Consider the following 17,084-nt stretch of genomic DNA (forward strand, 5'->3'; position numbering starts at 1 on the left):
TGATGCTGGCCTGTACTGAATTTCAAGTAAATTTAGAGACTTCGAAAGAAGCCCACAGGTCACTCTGCACAACAGCCTCTGGATTTATTCCAAAGGCTGGAGAGAAACAGGGCAGATCAAAAAGAATTCAAGACAAAAAGCCCATGCTAGCAGGCACTAGAGACTAAAGCCATTCTAGAAGGGTTGCTAGGACATTTTCCAGTTCAGCCAAAAGTTTTGCCATTTTCCCTCCAGCCAGGTGCTGTGGGCCTCTCGGGACACTCTGGCAGGGGTGGGCACCCAGCAGCTGAGAGCCGATCAGTGTGAGTTGCTTTTTGGTGGGATGCTCTTCCAACATTCGTTCACACCAAAGTCAGCCCACCCCAGCTGGGCACTAATTGGTGGGAGCTACAGCCTAAAAGGACAGTGGTAAGAGGAGGAAAGACACACTATTTCATCTACTCCAACAGGCATCACGGGCAAAGCAAAAGCAATGGAGATGACTGGTCTGTGGCAACAGAGGGGTGGCACTCTCACAGGGATGGCTGTGGCAAACACCGCTGAAGCCCAGAGCCACTACAACACTCGACTTCATGGCACACACAGGGGCAGTGAGGAAGGTTTACTTAACTGTTCTAGGCTGTAGCAAGGATGGTTTATGTTTGTGCTTAAAGGTGAAGAGAAGAAAAACGAGAAAAACTTTAGGTCAGATACAGAAAATGAGAATGAGCTCAATGCAGATGGTCAGTAAGCTAGACATGCCCTTGCCACTCTGTACTCTGAGGGACGTGCAGCTGGCTTTGCTGGGCCACCTTGCTGCCCAGCAAACCCAGACTCGACCTTTCTAGTCTCCATCTCTACTCCAGAGAGACTGTGCAAAAAGCAAACCCAACACCACCTGTAAGTCCAGCATTTCACAAGTCTCATTGCAAACGCACCCAGGGGCCCAGGAAACTCAGCTCTACCTCCTAGCTGGTTGACGAGCTCAAGGTCAAGGCCCTAAGAGGGTCTACCAGACCTCAGGCTGTGGTCTGCCCTTCCCACAAGTTCTTCTCTTCCTCCATTCCACCCTCACCTCCCTTATGTCAAAAGGCTAGTAAGCTAGTCGTAAAAAGAGGAAACACACAGCTGAGCAATACTGCTTTGACAGCAGGAATTCTTAAAAACAAACTCTCCCAGAGAAGATGTAGTTTTCTTCGGGGGTAAAAGCCACCATGGCCTGTATCAGACAGCTTTGGCTATCTTGACCTCAAAGTTGGGGGTCTCTCTATGTCAGTGTGGGGGACAGGACATCAGAAGCTGGCAACTAAACAACTATTTCTGATATGAGGCCACAGAGAAACAACTGCAGACCCCCAGAGGAGACAGCCCCCTGTGCTCTGACTCTTCTGCCTGGAGGGAGAAGCAACCAACCCCATGTTCTTCAAAGGAATCAAGTGTGGAAAATGCTGCCCACACTGGTTCCTAACCCAGGACTTTCCCCTCCCCGCCCCTTCCCACCTGGGGCAGGGTGGCAGCAACAAGAGGTCAGAGTCTCCAACCCCCAATTCCAAAACCTTCCCAGATGAGATCACAAATGACCCACATTTGTAAAGTGTTAGCTTCCTTTCCTCCAAAACCCCAAAATGAAAAATGGCAACCAGAGTTGCAGAGAGCGGTGATTCTGTGATCATGGAACATACCCCCAGCCTACCAACTCTTAGGCAGCCCCCACAGTGCCAGTCTGAAATAATTTAAAAAGCAAAGCAACTTGTGACATAAAAGGAGCATTAACTCTAAACAAAAAGTAGGAATTAAAACAAGAAAAGGAATTAGTTTTGCAACATACACATAACCAATCACGTCAGCGAAGGGTTGTTTGTAGAAAGCTTCATCTGCCACCCTAGACAGCAAGAGGTCCAAAAGGCAGGCAAGCAGGCAGGAAAAAAGAGAGAACATTGAGAAGCAGAAACATCTCAAATCCACAGTAGGGGCACAAGTACTCTGGGGAGCTGCTCCCAAGGCTCCATCCTAACCCAGCGAAGGTTCTAGCACTGACACTCTGCAGGTAAGGCTCCCTGCTGGCCTTCCCCACAGGCTTCTCCAGACAGCGCCGTCAACTTCACCCCCAGGCCTTACTCCAGCAACGACGAGCATCTCCTAAGTATCCACTGACGGGCTGAGCCTTTTGACAAGACATTGTGTCCGTTCTATCCTCAACACCAAGCAACCTAGGGCCACTGAATGTTACTTTAGAGATGACGTGATAGGATGAAGCAAACCTGTTAGGCAATAAGTGGCAACAGGGGCAGCAGAGCTCACAACCAAGGCTGCCTGATTTCTTCCTTGTAGTTACTGCTGCTCCCCAACTGGTCCACACTCGGGAAGCCATGCCCCTTCCTGCCAGCCTCAGTAAACATCCCTGGGTACCAATGCTGCCAGACACTAGGCATGCTAGGGCCCAAAGCCAGCTTAATCTTGGATTATCCAACTACTGCTTCCCCACATTGACTGGCTGGGACCAATTTTCTGTATTCTGGGACCACACAGTCATCTCAAAATGGCACCTTAAAGAAAAATGCAGCTGGAGGCAAGCAGTGAGAGACCTGCAGACAAGGGTCCTGGCTCCAGCACCAGTGAACTGTGGGTCCCTGAACACAACTGTCTGTCCACTCAGTTCCTGCCGGACTTGACTGCTGATGATGTACAGCCCAGAAACCAGCACCTCATCCTGAACTCTCACATTGGAATGGGTCAAAATGGGAACTCTGGGACAAGGAGGAAGGGGGGTGAGCTGGGTGGAGGAGTTCACAAAGCAGGGGAGAGGCTCAGTCCCTGGGCTGGCCGGCCCCCCTCGCCCAGCACAGGTGGACAGGGAACCTCCCGCAAGGAGTCTTACCCTGTCCTTTGCCTGGTGAGTTTGGGGCACAGGAGTGGGAGGGAGGTTTTTAAAGACAGTCATGACTGGTCATTAACCTAAGCTCACATATTTATTTGAAGAGAAATTCTAGTAATTTATTTTTAAACTCAGACCCTTGCTTTGCTCCCATTTTGGTTTATACATAGGAGGTGTTTTGTGGACATTTAAAGAAAGCCTGATTGTAACTCCCAAGTGAGTCAGGAGAAAAACAGAGTAGTTTGTGGGCACACGGAGTGGGAGGGAAAGGGAAGGCAGGCCAGCTTGTAAAGCCCCAATCCTTTCAGTTTACACAAAGGCTGAAACCTAATCAATTTCAACTTGTGTCTGCCTCTACTGGGAGAGAATAAAGGTTTAATGACTCCTGTTCAAGGCGTGTCTAAGACAAAAGTTTGTGTCAGGCTTTTACTCCTTTGCAGCTAGCTTGAGGCGAAGGAGCTGTTGGTAACAGGACAGCACAGCACCAGAACAAAAGGAAAACCACACACGTCAGCTCAGGCGCCCTTCTATCTGTTTTGTTCTTTACCCACCAGACAGAGGGCCTGAAAGCAGCAATCCTTAGGCAAGGCAGAAAGGGACCCTGAACGTGGAGGGTCAGCCGGGTTTTACCAAGTACTCAGAGCAGACCCAGCCTGAGGCAACTCACTAGGGTAAAGGGGGCCTCTCACGGTGTGTGTGCAAAGCACCCACCCTTCTTTCTTCAGAAATCTGAACTTGCACCTGGGGGAAGTAATCTTGAATGAGTACATTATAAAGGAACCGGGGCCCATCAGCTTCAAACTAACCACAATCTCTCAGCAGAAGCCCCAGTAGCTAATGCTGCTCTTAGCAACTCAACTCCAACCAGAGAGCAGCCCCACCATATCTGCAACAGAACTTCAGGGGGAACCGGACAGCACGCCTGCAGAGTCCATGCCCCACAGGAAGGTGGCCAGGACAGAGGCTCAAGCCTGGCGCCCGAGGGAGTGACAGAACTGAGAATGGCCAACGGGAGACAGGCGGTGAAGGCTGCTGCACACACAGGCTACCCATTCTGCCGTGGCTGCCCCACAATGGCAAAGAGGTCAGCTCCCTCTTGTCTGGAAGATTTCCAGCTAAGAGCTACCAGAGACAAGGGCACAAAGGTTCTTTCCCACGCAAAGTACAAACAGCTGCAGGCCGAATCTGATCTATCTTTACACTGAAGTGAGTGGAATGACAGTGCAGTGACAGCCAGTTCCAGGTCTGGCAGGGGAAGCCAGCCCACTGCCTGCACCCAGGTAGACGGTGCTGCCCCCGTTTCTCTTTCTGAGCTGCTTCCAAGTGGACTCCGAGCTCAGAGCTTTTAAAGACCATAGTTTCTGGTTGGTGGTCATAGGAAAGTGACCATGTTTACTCCCTGCAACTACTCAACCTTCAATGAGCATGGAAATTCGGAAAAGAGCATTTTTAAAAAGTCACCTCAAGATTTTCTTAGACACAGATGATAAGCACCCAGAGAACCTTTAATCCTGAAGTCACTGTGTGGGAACATCTTGGCCACCTGCTGACAGCACACATCCCCACTACTGGACCCTGTGGGGAGCAGCCCTCAGAGATCTAAGCTGGATTTAGGGGCAGGGACATGACGGAGTCTATAATCATCTCTGAAGTACTGAGATCCTGGAATAGTGATGAAAGCGGCCTTTCATTTCAGGGTTAGGTTTTTAGACACGGACTTATCCATGAGATGATACTGCCTTCTGTGGAATCATACCATTACAGGCGGTGCAGACTAACCAAACTCTCAGCTGCAGAGCCAGATTCACTGCAACTAGGGTGGTGAAAAAACAGGCTGAGTTATTCTTGTAAAGACCCGAGAGACTTGCAACTTTCATGTTTCACATATATTTTTTAAAACTTGCAAAGACATTTCACACTAAAAGAGGCAGCAGCTGAAAACCTACAACAGCTGTGGAGACGGACCTGACCGTACAAGAAGCAGCGCAGACTGACCTGTTGTTGGCTTTTGTCTTCTGTAGCTGCTCATCCTGCCTCGCATACCACTCGTCCAGCTCCTTTATTGCTTTTTCTTTCCACTCCGCTTCCTGCTTCCGAGAATTGGCATCTTTAAGGGAAGGAAAAGAAAGACAATACAAATGAGGCAAAATACAAACTGAAGTTCATTTATTTGGGGCTTATTAACCTCATGCTGTGTGTGGGTGCATGTTAGAAGGCGAACAGTAGGGAAGAAAGATAAAATTCTGTTTTCCTCATTTGTGTGTCCAGCTCTCTCTATCAGCAATTCTACTCAAGGTGTTTCAGCACAATTTATCCCAGTCCACCTACACCTTAGTGGATCACTAGTCTGGGGGTTTGAGTAGAGACAAGTGGAAATACTGACTTAATTTTTAAAAAGGCTTTTGAGACACCAACTGGGTAAGAAGCAACTACAGATGATTCTTTAATAATGCTGCCAGGTCAGGGTGGACTATTCATATTAGGTCATCTTCTAATAAAATCTCCTCACAAACTATATTCCACACCCCAAGTTGGATAATTAATGGTTTTGTGAACAGAAGGCAGCATTCTCTTCACCAGATGCACATTTACACAGCAGTGTGATATCAGAAAACCTATTAAAGGTAGAGATGATTCCAGAACCAGGCAAGAGCAGAATACAGATGGAATTGAGGGGACCACAAAATATCTACTCCTGCTTAGACAGCAGAGTGAGTTTGTGGCCGAGCTAGGAAAGAAGAGAAAAATTCCAATGGGGAGAACTGTAGGGTGAGGTGAGGGATCGTTATTAATGGCTTTCCACAAGGTTCTAGACGAGAGCGCAAAAGCACACCCAGGCCTGCTACACTGGATTCTCAGCCATCAAGTTTCTCAGAACTAAATATGAGCTCCCCTAAGATACTGAGCTAAAGACACGTCAGTAAACGGTAGAGAGAAAGAGATACAGATCGTACTACTGCCACAGCTGAGCCCTGAAGTCACCCTGCGACTCCACTTTAAGCACATTCTCAAGAATGTCCTCGCTGGCAGGTTACTTCACACACATCTCATTTAATTTTACAACAATCCCAAGAAAGCAAACTAGTTCCATCTTCAGCAGTGAGAAAAACTACAGCTCAGCAAGTCTGAGTAACTTTCCCAAAAGTTCTAAGTGGCCAAACCAAGATTCACACGAAGATTTGACTCTAAAGCTCACACGTTCTTACTTCACTGTGCTGTCTCCACAGGGAGGGACGGAAAGGGAGGCAGAGCCAACAGTAATCACAACGGGCACCAGTGATCCCGGGCTAGAGTCTGGACAATGCAGAGCCAGAGCCCAAAATGTAACGGGTGTCCTTGAGGAGGAGAATAGAAAGCAAACAACTTCTTGAAGGAAGAAATGACGCTTTCGGGGGCAATTTTAGGGCCTTTGCAAGAAAGGTCTCACTGTCTGTAACTACTAGAAATAGCCAGGTAGCAGCTAAAAGATCCCCCAAAGTTTCCTCTTATAAAGAACTTTTACCCGGTTTCCTAACTTATCAGAAGGTGACCAACCTAACGCTCAAGAGAATTATTTCACTCAAAATTTTCCACTGATAAGTATACCAGTAAACTTCTGATGTATGTTTGTCCATGGCATTAAGTGTATGTGGAGTGGAGGGCACTGTGATGCAGGGAGAGATGCCGTGGGCCAATGGTACCCTGTGGACATGAAAAAAATTTAAAACATAAGGTCTCCTTTTCAGGAGTTGTGAAATTACTTCCAAAAAATTAGTTTTGGATTGGGGAGTATTTTCCTTTTGTGTCATCTAATGATTTTTTAAATAAAGGTTATATATTAGAATCAAAATATGGAAATTTATCTCTGAAAAAGTAGTCAAAAACTGTGTCCATTTGCACAGATTATAGTTAATGCATAAAATAGTGTCTGTAAACCATCTTCTTGCTTTTATAGATTTAAGAAGTGACACTGGCAATAAGAATTTAGAATTCTTAAATGCTTAGCTTGATGCAGCAAAGATCTAAGCTGTAATATCCTTTTTTATCTGGGAGGGAGAAGGTAGAGCAGGGTTCACGGACAGCTGTCTTCTCTGGTCATGCTCATTACTGTTCACAGCAAATTATTGGAAAACACTTCCCATAGCTAAGCTGAAAACCAGGGATACTGCTTCTCTATTTTTAGCATCTCGCACTTTCTCATAGTTCTTGCAAGGAAAAAGGTGAAACTGCAGGAACACCTAATTCATGGACCAACTTAATTCGATTCCATTGGAACATGAGGCCAAATATTTGACTTCCCTCAGGAAGGCATCTTCAGAAAACGACACTTTGTGGAATATTCCCAAAGAGCCCAAATTGTTAACTGAAAAAGAAAATGAAATTTTTCCATACACCAAAGTGTACACTTCTCCATGTAGAAGTCAACTTTGCTAAACTTTGGGGAAAGAGAAAAGATATACCTGAGTTCTGCAACACGAAGAAGATTCCAGTAGCAATAATAGTTGCTACGTAAGTCTTGCCTCAAAGTCTACTCAGAAGAGATACTTGAAGAACAGGAAGGAGCAAGGCTGCTAGCACCACGAAGACCAACCTTCACCTTTTAAAAACTACACTATCCAGTACAGTGACCACTAGCTTCATGTGGCTATTTAAATTTATTAAAATTAAATAAAATTTAAAATTCAGTTTCTCAGTCATACTAGCCACAAGCAGCTAGTGGTTACAGACAGATCAGCACTGACATGGAACGTTTACATCATCAAAGAAACTGCTATTGAATAATGCCGAGAGATTAAGTGTGCCCGCGGTTTGGAAAGCCACATAAATTACACTGGAGAGACCCTAATTGGCTGTATTATCTGGGTCAAGTCCTTTCCTATTTCTAGGTGTCAGTTACACCGTCTGAGTCATGTTTTTACTAGTTCAGTCATTCTCAAGAAGGAATAATAATGCTGTCACTGTGGTTACAGATGCATATTGCTATTTCTAGATGTACAATAAAATATTTATGCGTAAAGTATCTGGTGTCTATATCTGAATGGATCAGAGAAAAAATTATGTGTATATTCACAATACACATATAAATGTGTGGGCATGTGAGTGGGCTTCCCTTGTGGCTCAGCTGGTAAAGAATCTGCCTGCAATGCAGGAGACCTGGGTTTGATCCCTGGGTTGGGCAGATCCCCTGGAGAAGGGAAAGGCTACCCACTCCAGTATTCTGGCCTGGAGAATTCCATGGACTGTATAGTCCACAGGGTCGCAAAGAGTCGGACACGACTGAGCGACTTTCACTTCACTTTCACATTAGTGTATAAAACCTATACAGGATTTCCCTGGTGGTCCAGTGGTTAAGAATACACCTTTCGATGCAGGAGACATGAGTTCCATCCCTGGTTGGGGAACGAAGATTCCACATGCTGGGGGGTAACTAAGCCTGCGTGCCACAACTAAAACCTGCCACAGACAAATATTTAAATACTAAAAATAAAAACATATACACACACCTCATTTATACAAAGACAGCCAAATATTGCAAAATGTTCACTACTGAACCTGAAGGAAGGGGCACGTTTTACTCTCCCTCTTTCTGTGTTTGAAATTTTAATAAGAAGTTGAGAACAGTACTGTATGGTTAACATCCCCTGCCCCATTACACCTTTTCAACACGCATGGACAGATACCAAGTCTCTCCTAATCTTGACCAACAGCTGACACTCCATGGCGAAGGCTCTTCACCAAAGGCCGGGCTGACTGGCACTGACCTCAGGCTCGGCCTGCCCCCAAAATGCTGTGAGCTAAGTGCAACGCTGCTGAGAGATGGGTATGGATTCTGAAGCAGGGCAGACTTAAGGTGAAATTCTGACTCTACCACTTTTAGCCGTGTGATTCAAAAACCTACTCTTCCTATGATCCTCCTTTTCCTCACCCATAAAAATTAAGAACTCACAGGATGTTAGGGTAAGAAGACCCAATTGTATGTACTTCCTAACATTCCTCACATTTTCCTCTTAAGCATTACCTTAAATTCAGCCTTCAAATTGTCAATGGACTGTGCAGTCCCTCGCATGGATATAACATCTTTAGGTTTATGAAGCACTTTCATATATACCATCTCAGACTACCCTTGGGGTTGGTAACACTGATCTTACTTCACAGATGAAGAAACAGGCTCTAAGGTTTGAGCAACCAAGTGCCTGCAACTAGTAGAGTTACGGTTTGGCCTGGAACCCAGCCTTTCACTCGAAGACTCCACAGCACCACTCTGCCCTTCCCGAGAAGAGAGGATGCACTTGTGACTCTGGGCTTGTGATGAAGCATCTCCACGCAGGTGGTGGTGTGATTTTCTCATTGTTAAAGATACCCTCCCCAAAACTGGACACGGACATTACGGCTAATTCAAGTTAAAAATGGATAACAGTAGAGTCAAGGTCAACTATTCCACTGAAAACAAACACCCAAAGACAGAAAGGGATTCCTTACCAAGGGCTTCCAAGCGTTCCGTTTGCTCTTCTCTCCATTTACGGATACTTTCAGGCTCTGACTGCAATCGATCCACTTGTGAAATAGCTGCATAACTGTCTGTCGGCCCATTACTCTCCTTAACAGAAAACACAGGTGTGCTCTATCAGTACCAAAGCCTCCTCCCAGACATGCTCTTCACCCAAGTTAGAACCCCTGGTTGCGCGCCACACTGATGGCTGCTCTAAATGTAAAGGAGCAACAACAGCGGCCTTACATGCTGGTAGGAAGCTTTCAACGTGATGCGCTCAAGCCTTACAACCCACAAGGGAGGCACAGTAGTTGTTATCCGGCTACTAAATGAGACATGAGTGGGAGAAAGCAAAGTTGGGGAAGTGGGTAATGGACTTACTAGGAAAACAGTATTATGAATTTTGCTTTCCTTACTTGACAAAGAGACTGTAATATCTTCAAAGTAACAAAGATGAATACACAGTACAGTAAGGACCAGAACCTGACACTTCCAAATGCTTATTATACAATACAGGGAAAAGTTCACTTAATACCACCTCCGCAAAATACAGTGGATTCTAGGGAAAAGAGAGTCCAAAAGAAAACGCATAGTTAGTACAGTCATACCAAGAAAAAGAAAAAAAGGCAGGCAAATGTGAATCACAGTGTATGTGGCAGGGGGGTAGGAGGGAGCGGGTGGGTAGGGGGCTGACTCTTCTTTATAGTGGTTAAGATTGGGGAGCTAGTAAACAAGTTGATGAAGATTCAAATGGAATCTAATCTTTAGAGAATTATTGCACCTACTGAACTAGGAACATGACCAGCTTAACCTCAGCAGACTATAAACAAAGATGGAAACAAACTATTTACAGTAGTATTTACTTATTATTAGCACCGTCCATGTTTCAGCCACATAAAACCTTTATCTCCCAAACACCGTGCAAGGCAAATTTTTATTCCCATGGCACAGCTGGAGGATTAAACTGAGACCCAGGGAAATGACATGTCCAAATACATAGCTAGTAAGAGAGAGTCAGGACTGAACCCCATTCCATCTCCCTCCAAAGGCCAAGCTCTAAACCAGGGTTTGGAAACTACAGCCAGCTCAGCCACCTGTTTCTAGAATTAAATTTTATTGAGATAGAGCCATGCCCATTTATTTACATACTGTCCATGGATTTTTTCATGTTATAACAACATAGTAGTCTGACAGAGAACTTACACTCTATCAAAGCTTAAAATGTTTACTATTAATATCGGTCCTTTACAGAAAAAGTCAGTCCACCCTTGGGGTAAACCAATTAAGACTAATCTCATCCTTCTTGACAGTTAACTGGTTAAGGCTGCGCAGAAACCCAGGCAGAGGCAAAGCACCAAGCTGTTTCCCTGGACTACAGTGGAAAGGGAAACATCTAGTCAAAAGGGATCAGAGGACTTTTGTTGAGTGGTTGGGAGAAACCTTCATGCTGTTCTAGATGGTGTGACATGCACATGTTGCGACCTGGAAGTGCTTGTAGTCATTCTGCCACAGTGAAAGAGTATAAAACTGCACAGTCAGCCAGCGGAACCAGAATCCTAGAGGAACTGAGTCAGAATCCTGGTCCGAGGACCCCTGGCCTATCAGAGTTCTTTCAATTATAAGAAATAGTAAATTCTCTGTATTTAAGCCCATGTCAAGTTGGGCTGGTGAGCTTCCCTGGTGGCTCAGTGGTAAAGAACCTGCCTGCCAATGCAGGAGACACAGGTTCAGTCCCTGGGTCGGTAAGATCCCCTGGAGAAGGAAATGGCAACCTGCTTCAGTATTCTTGCCCAGAGAATCCCATGGACAGAGGAGCCTGGCAGGGTACAGTCCATGGTTTCGCAAGAGTTGGACATAGTAACTAAACAAGTTGGGCTGGTAACCAAAAGCTCAACAACACAGAGGGAAAATAATGGTAGTCATCACAAACACCAGCCACCCCCAGCATCACTATAATCTAAAAGCTAAATGGTTCGAATGCTGGTCCTACCACAGACTACCTTTGTACTTTCAAACTCCTGATTTCACCTCTGTATGCCTTATGTGTAAATGGGAATAACAACAGCATAGACCCCTCAGGTTGCTGTGAGAATTAAAAGAAAATTCAGTACAGTGTTTGACACCGCACGGCACACTGGCAGCCACTGTCGCCACTGCCACCATCATGATGAAGGGTCATTTCTTGAGAATAAAGTTGCTAACGCTGGAGCCAGGCCAATCACGTTTTAAAAGAATGCTCTATCAATGTGTCTCTTCAAATCCTTCCACTTTGGCAGGTAACATATCAGTTACTGATACACCCAGGAAAGTCAAAGGAGTGGCATCCTTTCTAGGTCAGTCAATTCAAACCACAGAGAAGGAAGACTCTCAACACTATCATTCAACATCATCAGAGCTGTTGTACAAAGTCTGTACCTGGTAGTAGTCTCCATTCGTCACTCCATCAACAGCATCTGCAAGACATAAGATTTCAATCTGTCAGTGAGTGCTGGGCAAATGCTGGGCCAAAGGGTTATAAGGTATGACATAATATCATGTGTTATAAGTACTCTAAGTTACTAAACACTATCCCCGTGCGAGATATCAGAGAAAACAATGCACAACTTTCTAGTCAATGAAACCAAGATGTGCATACACAAATGACTTCACTAAAATGTGGACAAATCTGTCTAAAAGCTTTTCATGAATATCTTCTGGCTTACAGAGATAATACTTAGAAGCCTGGCAGAAGAGCCTCACAGAGCAAGTTTCTCTATGAAGGTTCTAGAGAAGGCAAAGGTATGAAAGGGTGGCCTAGAATCCTTTACAGCAAGCAGAGATATGCAGCTTCATGTTTCAACCAAGTTGCTTTCTTGGAGGTCAGGACTCTCCATCCTTTGGCTGGAGCAGGTTTGGCACCTGAGGGAGGGTCTATAGTTGAGACTTCTTGCTAATTCCTCTAGTTCTCTTGCAATTAGTCCAGAACAGTAAGATTTGGGCATATCAAAATAAAATCAGTGTTTTCAAGGATGCAAGTTACAAAAACTCAAAGTATATACAATCTGATCTTATTAGCACAATTAATTACTCATGAGCTAAATGAGAAAGTCGATCTCAGAAATATGAAAAATGTCTAAGACCTCGACATTTTCAATCCATACAGTATAAAATGAAGGTCCACAGGCTGAACATATTTTCTTTAAAATACAAAGTACTTAATCAGGAAATTCCACAAAATCAGGATTTCGTGTGTGTGTGTGTGTGTGTGTGTGCACGCGCATACGTGTGTATGTGTGGAGCGAGGGAGGGTGTACAGACAAGATCTGGTGATACTGGGCCTACGTTCCTTAAATGAAGGCAGCCTTTATGTGCAGCATGCTCTGGACAGCCTGCCAGTCCCCACTGGCCCCATTTTATGTTTTTAACCCATTCTGTGTGTCACTAATTCAAGTTACCTGTACAGGGCCGCACAGCAGCCCTTCAGAGTGGCCGCTCTGCCTTCCCTTGAAAGCTTCAATACAGGCACCATAAAACGCAGTGTCCACCTACATATTCTACGTGTTCTTTATCTGTTGGCTGACTTATCTTTACTGCCTACCATGCAGGACTTCTAGTATTTTGTCCAACTGTTTTCAAACTACCATGACTGTGTTACTGTGTAAGAGAGAAGAGATGAACCTAAAAGATACAAGAACCCAAGGAGGAAAAGGAATGCGGAGGAGCTGGTGTGAGCCACCATCACAAGGCCCTCAGAAACATCAGAGCTTTTCCGAGCAGCCAGAGGCAAGGTGCCCTCAGCCACATTCTTTCCTTTGAACAGGCAGAGGTTACAAACCACTCCTCCAGTCTTCTTGGTTTCTAACTACGATAATTAAATCCAACTTAACTGCCTATTTTCCAAATCAACTTCATTGTCTTGCTTCTCCCAATTACCCTCCACTTGGCTTTGGGAGCACTGAAAACTTTCATTTCCTCACTTTTAAAAAAAAAGAAGGAAAATGGAGACAAAAGAAAAGGCCACATAATTTCATTACTCGGCCTATTGGTTTCTATTTTTTTTAGTTTATCTAATGCATATACATAAAATTTCTTTGAGCAAAATTAGACTCCTATAACAGGTGCTTTTAGTAATCCATTTATCTATATCATTAAATTCTCAACTTTTTAAGAATGAAACACCCACTACTTATTGCTTCCAATGTGCCAGGCACAATGTTAATTAAACACTTTCTATACATTAAGTTTTAATCCTCACAACAAATATCTATGTATCAGCAATTCACAAATGACCTTAAAATATGTGTATAGTTGATTCCTTGAGAGGTAAGTAAAGTGTTCTTTGAAGGAGCAGGTAATTGGTGACTGTTTTCCCTCTTAAATTTACTTTTGAATTTGAGCATGTTTTAAAATTTTTACTAAGGTGACAGCAGGAAAACAACTTTAAGGTCCCCTTGTGGTGCCAAACTTCTATCCTGAGGTAACTACCTGATATTTGAATTTCTTTACTAAACTGCCTGCATTTTGCCCATTTTTCTGCTATCTTTTGATCTCTAAGTATTCTTTCTGTATTAACTATTTGCTCTCTCACATTACAAATATTTTCCCCATTATCTTTTTGTATGATTTATAATAGTTAATACCTAGAACTACTTAACTTGTATGAGACATTATCAGGCTTTTTTTCCTTTATGAGTTCTCTATCTGTTCTTATGATGAAGGCCTTTCCTACTCTTAGGAAAACAAAAAGGTATTTACTTTTCTTCTGGTACTTTAAAAAAAAAGCCTCTTCCATCCACTTGGAGTTTATTTTTGTATAAAATTAATAAAGTGAAGTAACTGTAAATCTTTGAGCCTCAATGGTTAGTCCAGCCAGGCCTACTTTCTGGTTAGTATATTATAGTTAACAATTATCCAGTTAATATATTCCAACCCAGGGCCACGCAGTAGGAGAGACTTTGATCACTACTCCAGACACAACAATTCTCATCCCATAGCTCCAAGTCACATGTTGCTTGTCCTGTAGGTCTGAAGACTCACCCAGCGTTGGCAAGTCCTTTGAGCTTTCATTAGTTACTCTTCTACTGTACTTACTGACATTCAACTGGCTCAAATGAAAGGCCTGTCTGTTGCTATAGAAACATGCAGAAGAAAGGCCACCCCAGGGCCTTGATTCATTAGGACAGCTAAGCTAGGCAACTTAATGCTCCAGAAGGAAACTTTCTAGGCACCTCAGACAGAAACAAGGGCCAGAATAAATTTCCAGAGATGAAAGACTATCCCAAGCCCACTTCAACTTCATTTTCCCCAACCACTGCAAGTCAGGAAGACCTGGGTCTGAATTCCTATGGAGTCATGTATTAGCTTGCCACTTTCTGAACACTGCTTAATTTCCACAATGATCAGTTCTCCCCTGAAACAGAATGACACCACCACCAGAGTTACTGCATGGATCTCAAAGTACAGGGCACCTGGGCACAGCAAATGTGAGTATCACTAAGTATCATGCCTGCAATTTCCCCGAACTTTCCTCCACCACTGCTACCAAGAAAATCACTCTCCTTAAATTCACATGCCTCTCTTACTGTGAGTACCTCACTGCCTTACTCTCTCAGCAGCTCCTTGATCGCTTCTCTTCTCCTCCTCCATCCTTAGCGCTCAGGATTGAAGGCTTTTCCTCAGCTCTGCTGCTGCTGCTGCTGCTAAGTCACTTCAGTTGTGTCCGACTCCATGCGACCCCACAGACTGCAGCCCACCAGGCCCTGCCGTCCCTGGGATTCTCCAGGCAAGAACACTGGAGTGGGCTGCATTTCCTTCTCCAGTGCATGAAAGTGAAAAGTGAAAGTTAAGTCGCTCAGTCCTGTCCGACTCTTAGCGACCCCATGGACTGCAGCCTACCAGGCTCCTCCGTCCATGGGATTTTCCAGGCAAGAGTACTGGAGTGGGGTGCAATTGCCTTCTCCCTTCCTCAGCTCTAGACTCTGCCTTCTCCTGACCATTTGTTCTTCCTCAGTATCCAGGAGCCACTTCACTCAGCTGGTTACCTCCCACCTCTAAACTTATGTTTTTCTCATCTCCTAACGACTGAGGGCATCCAAGGCTCAGGCTTAGCCCCTCCTTCATGGACGTTTTCCCCAAGTCTGGGGGAGTTCAGATATGTTCCTCTTTCCTCAGTCTCTGTTACTGCCTCCTGTCTGTATAGCTCTGTACAGTAACACATCAGATACAGAGTTCCCTCTTAAAATCTGTTTCTTCAGTGCACCCCAAAGCCTATCAGCTCTGTAACACCCTTCTCACCTCACTCCCAAAGAATAATGTGTATACACATAATAACAACGTGTACAGTAATTACTGTACACAGCAGGAACTGTGTATAGTAATAACATACGAGGTTGTGTGTGTAAGCACTTTACAGATGCTCTCCAATATAATCCAACCCTGTGTGGTGTTTATCTGCACCTTTAACAAAGAAGAACATTGAGGCAGGGCAGTAGGAGGTTATGTGAGTTGTATGAGACCACAGAGCTAAACCCGCCCTCAAGCAGTCCAGGCCAGCACAGTATCTTCACCACTAGAGACAGAGGGAGAAAGAGGAGAGAGAGGAGGAAAGAGAGAGAAAAAGAAAACATGTCCAACTAGTGCTCTAATCCCTAAGGGAAGTGCTGACCACTGCACGTTGTTTTTTTTTTTTTTTCTGACCACTACACTGTTACCAACCTCAACTACACTGTCAAGAGATCTGGCTTTAAGTCTCTAAATGCTTAGTTCACTAAGAAAGCCCTTCCTAGGAACTAAGTCAGCAATCATCCCTTCCTTCCCTTTGCTGAAAGCTTGATGACCAAGGGATCCGTGTGTCCAATTATACTCTTTCCATTTTACCTCTCCAAACTGCCGTCGCCAAGATCTGCCATTCTATCCAGGACCTCTGCAGCTGGATGTGCAATTTTTGCACATTCCTGTGTACATACTGTGTGCCCGCCCTCCTTCCTACTAACTGGTCTGTGTAGGCTCAGATTTGCCTTAAGTCTGGCCCAACTGCGCCAATGCGGTTGCGCCTCTGAGGCCAGGCTCAGGGCACAGCAATTGCTCAAGGAAAAGTTCCTGAACTGAATGGGCTTCCTCTGGCTCCTAAGCTTGTCATCCCGTTTTCTTGGCTTCTTTAGCCCGTCCGTGCCCAAGAGCGCTCAAACACACTCTTTGGACGGACTAAGCCTGCCGAGCCTGGGTTTCCGGATGACTGGGCCCGGGGCTCGTTTCCTCTTCGCACTCAACCTCCCGGACGGAGAGGCACAAGAGTTACATAGAGCTCTCAGACCCACTGTGGGCCGAGTTTCCGGAGCAGCGCTTCCGCCCCGAAAGCACCCACACTTACCTGGAATCCCCGGCGGCTCGCCGTGAGGCTGGGATCCGGGGGCGCCGCCGTCCAGGATGGCGAAGGCCTCGTCGTTCTCTATGCCCGCAATCTCGCTCTCCTGCTGCGCCAAGAAGGCCGCGGCAGGATCCTCTTCGCCGGCCACTCCGTTCCCCAGGGCGGGACCGCCAGCGGGGACGCCGAACGGATCTAACTCAGCCATGGCGGGAAGTTCGACGGCACCGACTTTCAGAGAAACACCAACCGACCAGCAAACACCAACTCCAGCAGCGGCCGCTGTGCTTGCGCCTGCTATCAGAGGCAAGTTGGAGGAGGGAGAAGGCGGAAGCGGAAACCCGGCCCCAATATCCGGTCGGTCCAGGCAGTGTTGGAGAGCCGAAAAGGTAATACCCAATCAGAGGGCAGAAGTAGCT

At 45.4% G+C, this 17,084-nt stretch overlaps 1 protein-coding gene across 2 annotated transcripts in view; it reads right to left on the reverse strand.

The window, feature by feature from the left end:
* Positions 1 to 17,012, reverse strand: part of CLTA (clathrin, light chain A) — a 17,909-nt gene extending 897 nt beyond the window's left edge. The window contains exons 1-5 of one of the 2 annotated variants that reach the window (XM_010846051.1): positions 16,672 to 17,012; positions 11,739 to 11,776; positions 9,314 to 9,431; positions 4,850 to 4,961; positions 611 to 646 (exon numbers count right to left, since the gene is read on the reverse strand). In XM_010846051.1, coding sequence (XP_010844353.1) covers positions 611 to 646; positions 4,850 to 4,961; positions 9,314 to 9,431; positions 11,739 to 11,776; positions 16,672 to 16,873 — 506 coding nt within the window. In that variant the 5' untranslated portion in view covers positions 16,874 to 17,012. The remainder of the gene's footprint in view (positions 1 to 610; positions 647 to 4,849; positions 4,962 to 9,313; positions 9,432 to 11,738; positions 11,777 to 16,671) is intronic. The other variant, XM_010846052.1, reaches the window with a different exon arrangement.
* Between the last annotated feature and the right edge of the window lie 72 nt (positions 17,013 to 17,084).

This window comes from Bison bison, unplaced genomic scaffold (genome assembly GCF_000754665.1).
Source record: "Bison bison bison isolate TAMUID 2011002044 unplaced genomic scaffold, Bison_UMD1.0 scf7180017864230, whole genome shotgun sequence".
Taxonomy (NCBI): Eukaryota; Metazoa; Chordata; class Mammalia; order Artiodactyla; family Bovidae; genus Bison; species Bison bison.